The 15,816-nt window shown below is 46.7% G+C and overlaps 2 protein-coding genes across 2 annotated transcripts; both read left to right on the forward strand.

Moving 5' to 3' along the window:
• Positions 1 to 3,618: 3,618 nt before the first annotated feature.
• LOC130145843 (transcription factor HES-5-like) lies at positions 3,619 to 5,958 on the forward strand. Its single transcript, XM_056331298.1, has 3 exons — positions 3,619 to 4,140; positions 4,460 to 4,640; positions 4,872 to 5,958. Exons 1-3 carry the CDS (start codon positions 4,075 to 4,077, stop codon positions 5,135 to 5,137), a joined length of 513 nt encoding a protein of 170 aa, XP_056187273.1. The 5' UTR covers positions 3,619 to 4,074; the 3' UTR covers positions 5,138 to 5,958.
• Positions 5,959 to 6,311: 353 nt separating this feature from the next.
• LOC130145845 (transcription factor HES-5-like) lies at positions 6,312 to 15,796 on the forward strand. The gene is given in 3 exon segments (XM_056331300.1): positions 6,312 to 13,348; positions 13,482 to 13,647; positions 13,746 to 15,796. Coding segments are annotated over 3 exon segments (474 nt in total). The 5' UTR covers positions 6,312 to 13,294; the 3' UTR covers positions 14,000 to 15,796.
• Positions 15,797 to 15,816: the final 20 nt, after the last annotated feature.

The raw sequence follows: 15,816 nt of genomic DNA on the forward strand, positions 1-15,816 counted from the left end.
TGTTCCTTTGAGACATAATTGATTCCTGCCATCAGGCACCAGCCTGCTCTCCCCCAGGGTCAGCGCTTTCCCACATCCAACCCCATTATCCCACAGACCATGCCTTTTGTACAACACACTCCAGCTATTCATGTGCAAAGCAGCTGTAATCCCCAGACCTTTCAGAGTCAATATACCAGGAAATAATAAATCCCTCTTGTGCACTCTTGAATATGCTGAGAGGTGACTTGTGGGAATTTCAGCTGGGCAGAAAAATAATAAATTCTCCTTAATTTTTAATTATTTGTAATACTCGCTGTAGAAAGACTATGTTATTGGTGCATGACTATTTCAGGGTCAACCACACAAGCAACTATAGAAATTGCTTTTGCCTCCAACAGCCCTGAAAATGCATATCAAATTGTCTTATATGTTTCTTAATGATCAAAGTCCACTTTCCTTCACTTACACACCTGGGAATGGCTGCATATTAAGCGTTCTGGATCTAAAGGAAAACTAATTAAAAAAGGTTAACCTGTGAAGAATGTACTTTACAGTAATAAAAGACCGCTTTTTGCCAGGGTTCTAATGTCTAATATCTAAAGGAGGCAAGATAATGCCATGCTAATGACATTTAATGGAATATTTTTTTACAATAGGTCTAATACAACATAACCTTTTCCCCTGAAAGAGGCAGATTGCACTACGCTTCCACTCCATCAGTTCACATGGCAGAATTACGCTTGGCTTGTGAGAGCGAAAGAAGCCAATCCTGAATGGCAAGTTCTGCAGGACAGTATCTTTACATATTGCCTCCCATGACAAAGGTTTTTTTAAGCTATTTACTGTGTAGAATGTACTATCACTGAAATACCCTGAGCAGAATGTGGTAGACAGGGTTAGGTGTACCTAGAGGGCTGGGAGAAGTGATCTTTATCTGTGACACCAAAGCAAGCAGTGGCCCCTAAGTTAAAAACTGTAGAGGATCATTAGGGTTCACCTCAAATAGGCAGTACCCTGTCTTTTCAATCCTTACCCAGAAAACCTCCACAGAGCAAGTCGTACGGGTATGAGGATGATGAAGGGATGTGGTAATACTGCAGGGATCTGTAGTACTAAACCCCAGGAATCTTACACAGTAGGAGACATCCCTAATACCCAGTGGTAGTAAGGTATGAGTGTGGCACAACATACAGACCCAATAGTTTCATCAAACATTCAAAAGTAGTAATTTCCACACAGGTGTGTCAGCACAGGTCAGCTTGGGACCCTGGTAGGTGTTCTCATTGCTAGTCTTTCTCTGTGATGCTGCCACTAGCACATGGCCTGTGCAAGTGAGGTCAGAGCCAGCCTGGACCTAAAAAGCCTTCCATTTTAGCTGGGTAAGCAAGCCTTTCAGCAACACTAACCGCGGGCTGGCCCGAGGAAGAGAAAAGCCGACTAGAGATGGGACTGCACGCAGCACAGACCCCGCAGAGCCCTGCTCTCCAGGCAGCTGTGGTGACAAAGGGGTGTCCCAGGGAAGGAGCATCTCTACCAGGCTCCCAACAGATGGGGAGAGAAGAAACTCCTCTGTAAAACAGCAAGAAGAGGCCACCCTTAGCACTCCTGCAGAGGAGCAGAGCTGTGCCCACCGTCGCTCCTTCTCCGCTTGGCTCTCACAGGTGTTTGGCAGTACCCTGAAGTGGTGCCCAAAAACCGCAGGGGCCAAGTCAGCCCTGTCCCTATCTCCCACCACAGACACGGGCTCAGCTCCTGACGCCACAAGGGCTCTGTGAAGAGCTCGGCAGCACCACTCCCATTTCCCAGAAGGGCAAACTGAAGCACGGTGAAGCAAACTGTCGGCCCCCGGGACAGCCAGTGCTGCGGCTGAGCTGGGCATCCCTGCTGGCCACCCCCGTGTGTGCACCACTGCCTCTGCCCCCTTGCCCCATGTTGCCCCCTTCTCCTGGAAAACCCAGATCGCTGAGAAGCCCCTGCCTGCATGGCGGAACACGTGCTTTTCAGCCTTACTTGGTGAAAAAGGCGTGTGAGTTCATCGTGCCCTGACAGCAGCGCAGGCTCCACAAAGGAGTTACTGGCACCAGGCTGTGTGGGTTTGAATTTCTCGGCGTTTCCCATACTTTTCCCCTATTGATAACATTTCTTGTTGGGACAATAGAAGTGTGCCTTGCAGCTACTCATGACATTAGTGACGGTGCTTGAGTCTGAATGATTTAAAGGGGAAGAATCCAACTCCCAAAAGACCATCTGGCTATCAGTTATAATACAGCAATAAAGGTCAGAGCTGCTGCTCAGGAGTTGGGAAAAAGATGTTTTTTGACACTGAAGAGCCTCTTCAACCAGCTTGGTACATGCCTACCTGCCAGCTTCTAGCTTCTAGGCCTGCCACCATCGCTCTTTTGCTAGGAAAGGGATAACACAGGACACCAACTTCTGGAGGAAGGCCAGCCAAACAACACAGGAAAAAGGGCAACACCTTACTCTAGCCGGCAAGAGCTAGGGCATGGTCTCTGAGCTGTATCTTACTTTGTATCACAACCCTTTGACTACTTCAAACTGTTCATGAGATGTCTTGTCTCCTGGCTTTCCCACAACGCAGGGAATAAAGGGCTCCAAGGACAACATCTGCCCTTCACAAAGAGCTAAGCCCATTCAGGCCCATACAATGAAACCCACCAAGCTGGCCATTTCAGTGACGCCTCCCTCCTTCCTGACAACTGCCCATTAAACTCAGGCTTCACTTCAGGATTGCCAAGTACGAAATTGCCTTTGGCTTTCTTACTTCACCGCACACTTCCCTCCACCATCTCCAGATTCTCAGCCACGATCCCGTGCACAAGCAGTGCACTGGGAGAAGATGAGCACACTTCTGCCTCGGGCACTCCAGGCTAGACCCCTCAGATGACAGGATGCAGCACAGCTTTTCTCAGGTAGGTTCTGGGTTATTTTCGGCGTTGCCTCAAGGACTGTATCCAGGCAGGGATTTTTCTCATAAGACAAAAACAGAACTAACCTAAAGTTCCACACATCTTCAATCTTTTTCTTGCCTTTAACACAAAAGAAATGTTTGCTTAATTTTTATTGAAATTTTCATGCAAATCCAAGCAAGCAGCACTACCCTCATTTTCCAGAAAAGAAAATGGAGCAGGGATGTCATGCTAAAGGTTACGCAGGGAAGCAAATACATGGTCTCTGAGATTTCATGTCCAGCAAACTGCGGCAGGTCCAGCCTGCAGCGGAGCAGTGTGATGCTTCTTGGTCAGACGAGAACAAACCACATCAGAAATCCCAGGCCAGAAGCAGAACTGACCTCCTTGCTGGGGTCCAAAGGTGGGCCTCAGCTACTAAATCCCATTCACAACTCACCTCTGACTTCCCAAGGCCTAGGGCTTCTGGGTTGAATCTGATGCTATTCTTTAGCCCAACATCCCATCATACCGACTGTCAGTTCTCCACTTAGAAAAGTCATGCAAACAAACCTGTTGTTTCACACTGGTAATGCTTTGGCTCACCCATTAGAAGTGTAATGACTGCACAGACGAGTGCAAATACACCCTCACTCTGGCAAATGGCACCTGGGATGCTGGCTGTGAAGTGCCCTCTCTAGAAAGAGTGGAGAGATGTCCTTGGTGCTTTTGATTTTAACCCTAACAGTGCTCCCCTTCTTCTCTTCCCCCCTTCCCCCAAAAGTGTGCCTCCTCCACGCTCACAAATGTGACTGGCACATGTAGGGACTCAGGAATGCAACTGATCCCAGACAACCAGCTGGAGGGTCAGTGTTTTCCCAGATCCCTGGGCAGCCCTGAAGAGCCACGCTGCACACTCCACCAGTCAGCGTGGGCAGAAGGTTATTCTCTCCAGGGCATTTGCAATCAACGTACCATGCGCTAATAGATGCTTCCTCTATTGTTCAGCTGTGTGCCTGGATTGGCTGAATGGCTGTGGGAAACACCAGCAATCCTGAGACTCACGTATCTGCTGAAGCTCCCTGATGTATAAATAGAGGCAGCCGGTAACTGCCAAAGCATAAGTCTTACGCTCAACACAGCAGCCCGGTGCGGGGGTCTGTGCCCAGGACTGAGAGCACTAAGAATGGCTCCCAGTAACACCCTCATGATCCACATGGAGGAGAAACTGCTGCCAAAAGAAAAGAATAAAGTAAGTAGAGCCCTTGACAGGACTGGGAAGGCTGGCCTGTGCTCTGTGCAACAGGCCACCTCTAACAAATAAAGACCACCTGGGAAAAGATAAGGGGGGAGAAAGTGGTCTGCGGGAAGGCAAATAGGTTGAAGAGAGAGAAGGGAGACTATTATATAGAGTTTTTAAAATTAAATTGAGTGGGGAACAGGCAGGCAGCATCGCAAAGCTCTCCTGCCAAAAGAGAGGGTCTTTGAACGCATGTGTATCAGGGCATCAGAAGGGGAAATCGGGCCAGGTCTTGGAAAATCCTTAACGATCTGCTCCATCTCTCTTACAGCTGAGGAAGCCGGTGGTGGAGAAAATGCGCCGTGACCGGATTAACAGCAGCATCGAGCAGCTGAAACTGCTCCTGGAGAAGGAGTTTCAGAGGCACCAGCCCAACTCCAAGCTGGAGAAAGCCGACATCCTGGAAGTGGCTGTCAGCTACCTGAAGCAGCAGAGCCAGCTGCAGGACCAAAGTGAGTGCAGAGCACGTATTGCACACGCGCGCAGCCCACTCCCACAGGCCTTTGCCCTCCCCTGCAGCCCCGGCCCCCAGAGCATGCAGGGTGTAACACACCAGCTCTAGCCACGTGAGCAGGGCTTGTGGACTCAGGCTCTTGAAAGAAACTTAATCCATGAATGGCAACTGTCCCATGTTTTGGTCATGATCTTAACCCACTGCATTTGCTTCTTTCTTTCTTTTCTAGCTTTCATTAACAAGAATCTAGAGCAGGACTTTAACAGTGGATACCTGCGGTGCCTCAAGGAAGCGATGCATTTTCTGTCCTACTACGAACCCAAGAAGGAAACTCAGGTGCAGCTAATCAAGCATTTCTGCAAAGCTCAGATGGGTGCAGATGTCATGTACTCGCCTGCTCTGCGGAGTTCCCCTCTGTCACCCTGCCTGTTTGCCAGAAAGCAACCTGCCCAGAAGACTGTGGCTGCTGCTCCTACCATCTGGAGACCCTGGTAGACCTGCAGAACGTTGCTTTATTCCTATGTTTTGCTACAAAAACTAGAGGGGCCTGTGATTTAACAGTTCCTCTTTAAAGTAGGAAACATTGCTTTCCAAAGGTGGGAGGGGGGCGGTTATTGTTTTTCTGTCACAAGAAATGAGGGTCGCTAAGTAGTTTCCCTTCATAGTGAAGGACTGTGTTTGTATCTTGCAGCAAATTTGCTGCTTTTATCAGTGGCTCGTAGCCAAAGAGAGGACGAAGTTCTGTGGTGATTTAGAGAGCCAAATGCCCTTCTGTTTTCATCACACCTTTGCTTCGCAAGGCTGTTGAGTCTGTGGCTGTCAGGGGAAATCTTTCTGCTAACTCCCTGGGTCACTGGTTCAAGTGCTCCATTGTCTCTAGATAATGTATTGACCTTCCTAAAGAAGGAGCACTTTCAAGAATGTATTTTGTATCGTAAAGAGGGCATTGAGGCTTTACTTTTTGAGTGAAAGACGTTAATAAGAAATGCTGATTCTTCTGAAGTTCCTACGCTATTTTTAGTATAACTTCTTACAGAAAGTTATGAGGATAACAGAAAGCTCTAGGGAAAATTCTCTTAATGTCAGTATGCCTACTCTCAGTTGAGGGACAATTGATGCCTTTTGTAAAGGAAATGCCTGGGATATACCTTAAGGAAAAGGGGGAGGAAGGGAGGCAATGACTACTTTATAATCATTCATTCTACATGCTAAAGAGCCTAAAGAGCTTTTATAAAGTTGCGATGTATTCATCCTGTGTGATGTTCAAGTTTGGTGTCTTCACTGTACAATACAATAAAAATGGTTTTAGTCATTAATTCTTTGGTTTGAAATTATTAAAATGGCTAATACTCCTGGACTAAGGGTTGCATGTCGACTCCTCCTGCAGTGGGGAAGCTATCAGGACACATCATATTTCTAAGCCCTTCATTCTAGCATGTAATTTATATTTGTGAAATTCATTTGGCAGAACAGGATTTCACATCGTGCAGAGAAACAACCCCTGGCAAAGTTATCAGAAATTAAAATGGAGATGAAATTGAAGTGAGATACTGAGAGGTGTAGACCCAGATAGTTAATAGCAACCTATTCAGACTTCAACAAATCACTAATTTCACAGCCAGTTTATTTCCTCCCATTCCCCACTAATTTGCCCACCAACCTCAGTTCAGTCTTACGCTTTCTGTCTGTTTAGGAGGTAGCAACATGCAAAACTCCTAATAACTTCCGAAGAGTTTGGCACCTGACTCTGCTTGGGGATCTTATTCTCCTCTTTGAAACTACCTGCAATGAGGTGAACTAGTTTTTGTTGTCTTTCGATTTCAGCACCTTCTGTTACCTAAACACGAAGTCTGATAGGCAAAACCAGAATTGCGTGAAATATGCCTGTATATGGCTAAAAGTATACATAATTTGGTATCAGAGATTGGAAAAGCATCTCCTCTCCTAAATTACTTCCCATACTTTTCTTCAAACATTTTATTCTCTTTCTCTGACATCTACCTAAGGGTCCAAACCATGCCATGAATAGGGCCTGTGCCTCAAAGTTCAGAAACTGCCACGCTCCAGCAGGTTTCTGAGTTTTTTCTATTCAGCCTGCTGTAGGCATGGTGTCTCTGCCAAGTATCTTTCAAATGATCCTCCCTTGATTTTTTTCACCCCAATTCAGAAAACAAACCTAGCATATCCTCTTACACGGAGATTTACAACAACCTGCCTACCTGGCCTGCACCAGCTGAGTGACCCAAACTAAGCAGCCGGGTTTCCCACGAGTTGCACAGAGCCACTGTAGCATCCACGTGCAGTCTCAGCTCGAGCCCCGTTAGACTGTTCTGCAATTCTCTATGCACAGGCCACGCGATTCCTGTCTCCTGAGGATTAAGTCAGCTGCACTCTGGGGATGTGGAAAAGATTAGCACCTGTTGTAAAGGATGTGCTTGTCCTTCTCCCGCACAGCTACACAGAGGGAATGGATGCAGTGAACAAGCAAAAAGGGGTTCAGAAGCCATTTGGGGAAGCAGAAAGGAAAGCACAAGAAAGGGGATCTTGAAGCCACTTCTGAGCACCTTCAATATCAACAGTCTCTCCAAAACACAGCACTTTTCCCAATAACATTCACTCACTTTTCCTTAAATTTAAGTTCCCATTCATTGCTCAGTGGGGACTATTCACCTTTTATTTTCCCTTTTCTTCAAAGCAAAATAAATCTGCACAAATAGTCGGTTCACAATACTACTAGCTGACCACAGTAACACACTGATTTGGGTGTATGACAGGGAACCCGTGCATTCTTCCAGAGGTATGGAAACAGCATGAAACACCATGGGTCAACAATTTCAACTCTCCTCAGGTTCTCTGGGAGAGATGCTTTTTTCCTTAAACGAAAGGAAACTTAGAATATCAGATCTTGTCAAATAGCTGCTTTGCTAAGCACAAAGCAAACTGAAGATCTGCTAAGCTGACAAGACTGAACTGCATTCAAACACTGCTAGCTGTTACCTGGCCGGGCCTCGCTTGATCCACAATTAAACCCTCTGTTATATGTATGGAAAGGACCAAAAAGCCAGCTAGCCAGGTCAAGAACATTCTACCTCATTACTGCTGGATGGATCATTTTGGTTATTATTTCACCCTGAATGCATGAGCTGGTTGAGTGCTCTTCATCTATCTGCCAGCGTAATACAAGGTGGGGGTTTGGTACAGTTCTGCAATTCATCAGGGGCTGATACTGATGCTGCAGTTAGATTTTTCTTCCCAATGAGCTACTAAATAATTCAGAAGAAATATTTTTAGATTTGGTGGTTGCTTAGCGATCTTGAAAAGTCACTTCACCTTGCTGTGCCCAACTTGTCTTTGTCAATTAGTACAAGCTTCTGAATCCCAGCAAAATTCAAGCTGTTCATCCATGTCTGTGCATTTTTAAATCAGGCCTAATTAAGGCAGTTTGCAGATAGGAAGTTTGGGGGAGTTCAGACTCAGCCAAAATGCAATGTGCCCCAAAGCATGCCACAACCCGACTGACTACGTACCGCAGGGACTGGGACTAGAGCCACGTGCGTGGCACGACGAAGCCTGCTGCTATGAGGTGGACAGGTATCTTCTGCAGCTAGTGTGTTACCACCCAAGTCAACCGCGCCGTGAATGTCACAGTTGGCAGCATTGCTGCAGTTTGTTTAAAACTGACAGCATAAACGGAGAGGAGAAAAGGAAACCAAAGAAGAGCTGCACAAACTGAAGACTGTTGGATTTGAACCCAGTCCCTCTAGTTCTAGGCTGACACAGGAACAGGCCGTAGAAATGACAACTGTGCAAAAACTCATGTGAGATCACAGCCAGACTTCTAAGCCCAGAACTCCTGCCACCCATACTGGCATAAATCTGGAGAGACATGGCTACTGTCATTCAAACCACAAGGTCTGACTCTCAAATTTACCCTGAGGTGGTATTACATTCCTCTGGCTCTGGTGGGGGAGTCGGTCACGCTGAGCTGAGATTCAGACCTACTGTTTGCAGAGCAGTGTAAGGGAGAGAAACAGTTCTGGGCAGGGGAAGAAACCGAACCCCACCAGAAAGCCTCCGCTTGCTCCAGGGAGTCAGATCCACAGCTGGTACGAGCGCATCGCTTCTGTTTGTCACCAGCCAAAGACCTGCCCCTTGGGACTTTAGTTTACCAGTTCCTTGAGAGCTAAAAGCCAGACCTCCAGTTTCACCAGGCTTAGCGCAGCGAAGGTTATGTTTACAATTTATTAATTATTATCACTTATAATAATTGAACGCAAAGCTTCTTATTGCTTCCCTATCCCCTGGGGTGACTCTCCCCTGCTCCAACACATTCCCACCCTCAGGGAAGATGTTGTTTATTATGCTGATCCCACAGCCCAGGAATACTCTCCTGACAAAGCCCCTATTAACCTCAGAGTGTGGGCCTGAGTTTCTCGGAGTTTCCCACACTTTCTTCCCCATTTATGACATTCAAAGGGACCACAAAGGAAGCGTGCCTCACAACAGCCCACATTAGTGACGCTTTTTGGCTCTGTATTGTGATGACCAGCAATTCCTGTCCCGATAGACCATCTGGAGAGCTATTTTCCCAAGGAGCACATTGATCGATCAGTATTATGCGAGAGTCCTTTTAAAACTTGGGAACATTATGCTCTTTGACACTAAATAGGTGTCTCGAGAGGGGTTGTCAGAAAGATTTTAAACCATTTAAGGAAGGCACAGAAAAAATAAAAATTGTAATTATTTCTTTATAAACGCCATCAATAGCATTTGTGAGACAGGCTGACATGAATGTAGGAAATGGTCTAAAATAAAAATGTTCTAAAAGTGATACAGAAAGGAATGCTTTAAGCCACCAAGTTGCATGCTCTAAGTACAGGCACAGATGTACAGGAGCACTGCTATTTAAATCTGCGTAACGTAGGCAATGAAATTCTGGTTTTCTGTACTCTTTTCTCATAGTCCACCTACCTCCAGACCTGTTGCTACCGTGCAATACACTGGGTTCCCCTCCACGGGGAGCGAAGTATCAGACGGGCTACGAAAGCTGCCAATTGGTATTACTAGTAGCAGCATCTTTTGTAAAAATAGTGTGTGTAGTAGCTCTGTGCCTGGGCTGAAATCACCACCTACAAACCAGAAGCAGAAAGCTCCATGGCCCAGTACCAGTCTCCTAGGCTAGCGGTCCTCCAGCTGTTTTGATTTATGGACTGCAATAAACACAAGTCTACTGATGATGGTATTGGGCTGGCTTGGTTGGTTACCTTTCCTGGATCCTCTGCGGTTGTTCCTCAACTCAAAGCATCTATGGCGCACAGGTTGCACACCACCATTGCTCAGGGTCAAGTGGTGACCAACTACAGCTGGAGACAATTCACGTGGTGGGCCTTGCCTTAGGAAAAGCTAGGAGTCTTGCCCGACATGCAAGGTCTGTAAGTACAGCCAATGACAACTGCTTGCAGATTTCTCTTTCCCCTTACGCTCTTCAATATCTGTAACAAGTGAGAGTGGAGACACCTCCCTGTTTTCATGATGCAACTCATGACTGTGATGTGATATCCAGAGAAACAAGGCCACTAAGAAAGCAAGCCTCTTTGTCCACAGCATAGCTGGCAGCTCTCAAGAGCGGGTCCAGATTTCACATCATCCTCCAAAGAAGGGAGTTATTGTGTCACATTGTTTAGTCAGCTCCACATGTTTGGCAATTTTGGGGATTTGTTTTCTTTTAATCCTTTGTTCCAAAAACAGGGAAACCCCTGCTTCTGAGCCTCAGACAACCGATCTTTCATTCTGATGCTGCAGCGACAGTCAGAGAGGCACAAACTCCTCCCACAGATACGAAGCACAGTGACAAGGACTTGGATCACAAGTGTGTTTCAGTGGGACAGACTATTGCACCAACAGCCAAATATTTAAAAAGCCTAAACTGAGCAGGCTAGTTACAAACTTTTTAACAAAGAGCAACTGGACTGCCTACAGCACAAGATTTTTCTTTCCTTACCATAACCCTTGCAGAAAGTGCATACTGCACCCAGTTTCATAACCAATATGCCTAGGGACAGCCTTAGTCTAGACAATTTATTATTCTGAAGCATCATCTAGGAAATACCGTTGCCATCAAGTTTTCAGGCCTTAATAATTGAACCAAACAAGGTGGGGGTGGGGGATATTTGTTTCTCTTTTATCCATCAACAGTACACAGAAAGTTAGGTGAAGCAGGCAAGGGGGACACTGAAGATTTGCTGGTTTTTCAACTGACAGAGAGAGGGGGAGAAGCCAGGAGCTCGCGAGCCCAGAGGGCTGTTGTTCTGCATGCTCACTGCAAGGCAGCATGCCTGGTTCACCATTCACATCAGATGGTGCGAGTCCACAGTTCCAAGGATTTCCCACATTGCCCCATTCAGTGTGTTAAACTGTCAACAAAAGAAGTGTGCCTCTGTGGGTCCTGAGAAGAAAGCTAACGCCTGCTGCACCATCTGCCCAGCACTTAAAGGAAGGGATAATGCTTTAATCAGTGGGAGTTGGTTTAGCCCTTCGGAGTCCAGGGGCATTGTGCTGGGGATAGGATGGCATTATTTAAAACCACTCATTTCATATTTCTGGAACTGAAAATTGGGTCAAAGCTTCCCTCCTTTCTCACTGTGCCCGCTGCTGCTGCAAACATATTTCTTCCCATACGGTGCGTGGCAGGACCTGCTGTCCATTCCCTCTCCTGTGGTCCCCGAGAGAGATCCACAAAGCCCTGCGCTTCACTTCAGGCTCCACTAACGGCACAAGTACATGCAGCCAGAGACTGCCCTGGCTGCAAGTACTACTGCTGATTACAAGCTGAAAAAATAATTCAGGGAACTGGTTTTGAATAGGACTTATACTCCCTGTTCAATTACAGTTTTTTTCACAGCCATTTACAATTAAAATTGTTACATTCTAAGTGATCCATCCACATGTACAGTATCTTTGGGCTGGGAAGGGAGGACGGGCAGAATGGCTGATGTATGAAACTCACTGCCATGAGAAGCCAGGACGTTAGAAGGGGCTTTGTAAGCTTCAGGTTAACAACGAGTTACAGAATCATCCTTTGCAGGACCATGTCCTTTTATACAACACTATGTATGTTGGAACACGCTGCTATCTATGTACCCACAGACACAGGTTGTGGCCCCAGCTTATCGAGAACGATGCTGAGGGCAGGTGCGACAGGCTGACTGCAGCCAATAGCGAAATGAAAGGTTTCCTTTGTGGTTTTGAAAGGCAGACACAGGAAACAGGTAGGGTTTTCATTAATACTGTTGTAGTAAGAAACAGGTATTCAAAAACTAACATCCCCAACCTGGCTAGCCTATTAGTGACAATCTAGGTTTACTCCCTGTTCTGGCCTCTGACCACAGAACAGGCATTAAGGAAAATTATGCCCATGCACAACTTCCCTTAAATCCATAGAGCTCCACAAACTACAGCTGAAACACACACAGCATAAAGCATAACTGGGAATTTGTCAGTGAGGCCCCATGTGCCTCACTGACAGATCTGAAATGTGACCAGCTTTGTACAGGATTGTGCTTGGGGAGGCAATCCCCAACAGCCTGAAAAAAATAACTCAAAAAGGCAGCTATAATCCTGGATCCTATCTGGTCCTTTCCACTTCATTACCTGTGTTCAGTGTCATACCCGTGGCACATACACTGAGAAAGCGCAAGACTGAACATTCACAGGATATCCTGGCACCTGTATTTACATTCTACAAGTGGGGTAACACCAACAAAGCAATAGACAAGAAATTACTTTTCACTGCATCTCAGTTGTCTGCAAAGGGAAAATATATTTAGTTGCTTTATGTGGAGATTCAGGCCCAAGGGAACAGTGAGGCATTTACAAAGTGGCATGAAATTAAATAGGACATGTTTGGGAAAGGCACCATAATCATTACATGTCACGGGCAGCCGTAGGAAAGCCCAGATTACCCAAACAAAAGCAAGGAAGAGCTCTGAAAATAACTTATAGAGGGACTTGTAGTATCTAAACAATGGAGTTGAAAATATTTCAAGCTAACTGCTTAACACAAATTGTTTTAAAGGTTCTTCCCTTGATTTTAGTCTCTAGTTGCCTGAAAATTATCTGGTACTGTATTCATCTAAGCACGGTTTAATGTCAATGAAAGGGTTTAGTCCCTCTAATTCTGCATTTTTTCCTTTTCAACCTCTCTTTCGGTCATGGGCACAGAGCATTATCTCTTACTGGGATCAGTCTTCTGTGCTTAATTTCTCCACAGCCTGGGAAAAGGCAGCACATTGAGATGCTGACGTTCCCAACATCAGGCAGAAGTTTGATTATAATGACGGCAAACGCTTTCCCACGTTCCTACCCCAGCGCTGTAATGCCAAGCCCTTTTGTGTCACACACTCCCCAGCCCACCTGCTCCTTTGGGAGCAGGGTATTATACCCAGGCGATTCACAGTCAATTTGCCATGCTGTAATAGATGCTTTCTCTATTGTCCCAGGGTACGCATGGATTGGCTATCGACTGTGGGAAACTCAAAGTCGCTTAGGACCCATGCATTTGTATTCAGCCACTGCGTATAAATAGAGGAACGCCAAGCTCCCTTCTCCACCCGCTAACCAGCACGCCCTGAGCTGAAACCAGCACTTGGGATAATGGCACCCAGTGCTCTCTCCCTGGAAATCCTAACACCCAAAGAGAAGAGCAGAGTAAGTATCCACTGTCTCTGTGACCACAAGGGCAAAGAGCTGAGAAGGGCTGAACCCCTTTAGCAGCAGGTTATATAGAGATGGAAGGGGAACGTCTCGCTGCTAACTGTCCTCTCCCCATCGTGTGTTACAGCTCAGGAAACCCACTGTAGAGAAACTGTGTCGCGATCGGATTAACAGCAGCATCGAGCAGCTGAAACTGCTCCTGGAGAAGGAGTTTTGGAGACACCAGCCCAACTCCAAGGTGGAGAAAGCCAGCATCCAGGAGATGACTGACAGCTACCTGAAATACAGCCAAGGTGAGTACAACCCCCAGCCGTGCTTGCTGCCCTTGCTTTTAGGCAAAACTCAGCCCGAGTTTCGCTGTGTAACACTTCTCTCCCCTTCTGTCCTTCAGCTTTTGCAGCATCTGCCAAAAGCTGACAGCAGTATTATTGTGAAGGGTATGCCTGGTGCCTCAAAGCAGCTCTGCAATTCCTGTCTCTCCATTCAGCAAACACAGAAACCTGGATGAAGCTGATCTGCCATTTCCAGAGCTCACAAGCAGTGCCTAAGGACTCTGGTTCTTCTTCTACACCCACTTCCACCCACCAGCCCCCTGCAAAACAAGCTGCACTGAAACCCTCCTGCAGCCTGTGGAGGCCTTGGTAGGCCAAGAGCATGCTTATGTGTTTCCTGGACATTTTCCTGTATTCCAGAGGAGATCGTGACTTGCTATACAAGTCCCCCCACTCCTCTCATGAGTAGGGAAGAATGTTTTCCTTTTTCAGAGCATTACTATGCTTGGATGTCTGCTTCCCTTCTTCTAGAAGGACTAAAATGATCCCACCACGTGGAAAGTTATTCTTAAAGAATGTGAGATGTAATCCTCCTGCTAGGAGGACCGAGAGGAGTTGTTCAGAGAGGAACACCGACTGTTCTTAACCTCAGTGAGGCTGTATGTGTACATCTGTTGGGAAAGCTGTAATTTCTAAGACATTCAAGCTAGCATTTTCAAAAGTGTCCGTTCAGGAGGAGCCCTCTCTGCCTTGCCCTCCTTGAGACTCCTACGTCTCCTCGGCTATCCACACCTGCACTGCCTGGCTGCAGCTGTAGCCGCGGTGGCCCAAGGCATCCCAAGCAGAGCAGCTAGCCTAAGTGGACACATTTGAAAAAACTAGCTTTCCTACAGGTGCCATAATGGGTTCTACAATATTTGTAGACTGTACTGAGCATGCTCTGAAAATGGTTAAACCATAACTCAAACTACGTAGAGGAAATTCCTCAGGATGTCTTGCTCACAAAATCAGAGCTCTGTTTGTGAGGTTCAGGATATGTATGCCTTGTATAAAGGCAAAAGCTCATTTTTATATCCTTATAGGAAAGTAAGTTACGGCTGTGTTGTCGATTTTACAAGAAGTATTTATCAAAGTCTTTCATGAAAGGCAGATGTATAAATTATATTTATTCTTTGGTACCCCACCACCAGGGGAGAACATGAATTCATTACTGTCCTTGTAGGATGCTATGACGTGTTATGTGTGAGCTGCACCAATTGTATAACCTGTGCCAGAAATTATCTTCAACTCCAGAAGTTGCAGAAACTTTTAACAGTACAAAAATAAATAAAAATCTAGTTAATAAATCCAACAAGTTATTTTTTCTTGAGTAGTTTTCATAGCTGATTTCCCTGCGGTCCCTGGGGTTAAGGGGCATGAGAGAAAGATTTGAGTAAAAGCAAAGATATTCAGAATTGGCATTTAATTGCCTCACCAGCTTTGTGTCCGCTGGGAACCCCTGCAATGCTGTTTTGCACAGCAAAGAACAAAGCTCCAAAATAGCAAACCCTACCGTTCTCAGCATGAGACAAAAATAGAGGCATGCCTAACCAACAAATTCTTGGGGAATTTAGAGCCGAGAGACTTGTCAAGAAAGGTCACGGCAAGGGTGAGCTCAGGAAAATTTATGCCAGACTCCCAAAGGTAGAAAGTACTTTCAATTAATAGATAGTTTGACAAGGCGCTTCGTGTCCTTGTGGCATGTGGCCAAAGCAGCCTGAAATGTAGGGAATTAAAACCTACTTTTGTTTGTCTGCTTGTTTGAAGGGGAGACATGTACAGCTGCGCAGTGTATGTGTGTGCATGTATGTATGTATGTGGGAGGGGCGGGTCTACACGGCTGATGTCAAAGGCAGCGGCGCCCTTACCAGTTGCACGGGTGAGAGAAAGGGGATCTGCCAGGGGATCTGCCAGAGGATCTGGGACCTTGAACTCTCTGGTGGGCCGCGACGGGCTGACCGAGCACCAAAGCACCGAGCTGGGCCGCGGCTCTCGGCTGGCTCCACGAGCTCCCGCGTACCTCCGCGATGCCCTCACCCCGCGACCCGCCGGAGCTGCCCCGCTGACGCGCGCCGCCCGGGGCCACGGGGCCCCCCCCTCCCGCGCTTTGCGGCCCGCCCCCGGCCGCGCTTTGCGGCCCGCCCCCGGCCG

The sequence above is a fragment of the Falco biarmicus genome, chromosome 3 (genome assembly GCF_023638135.1).
Source record: "Falco biarmicus isolate bFalBia1 chromosome 3, bFalBia1.pri, whole genome shotgun sequence".
NCBI classification, from domain to species: Eukaryota; Metazoa; Chordata; class Aves; order Falconiformes; family Falconidae; genus Falco; species Falco biarmicus.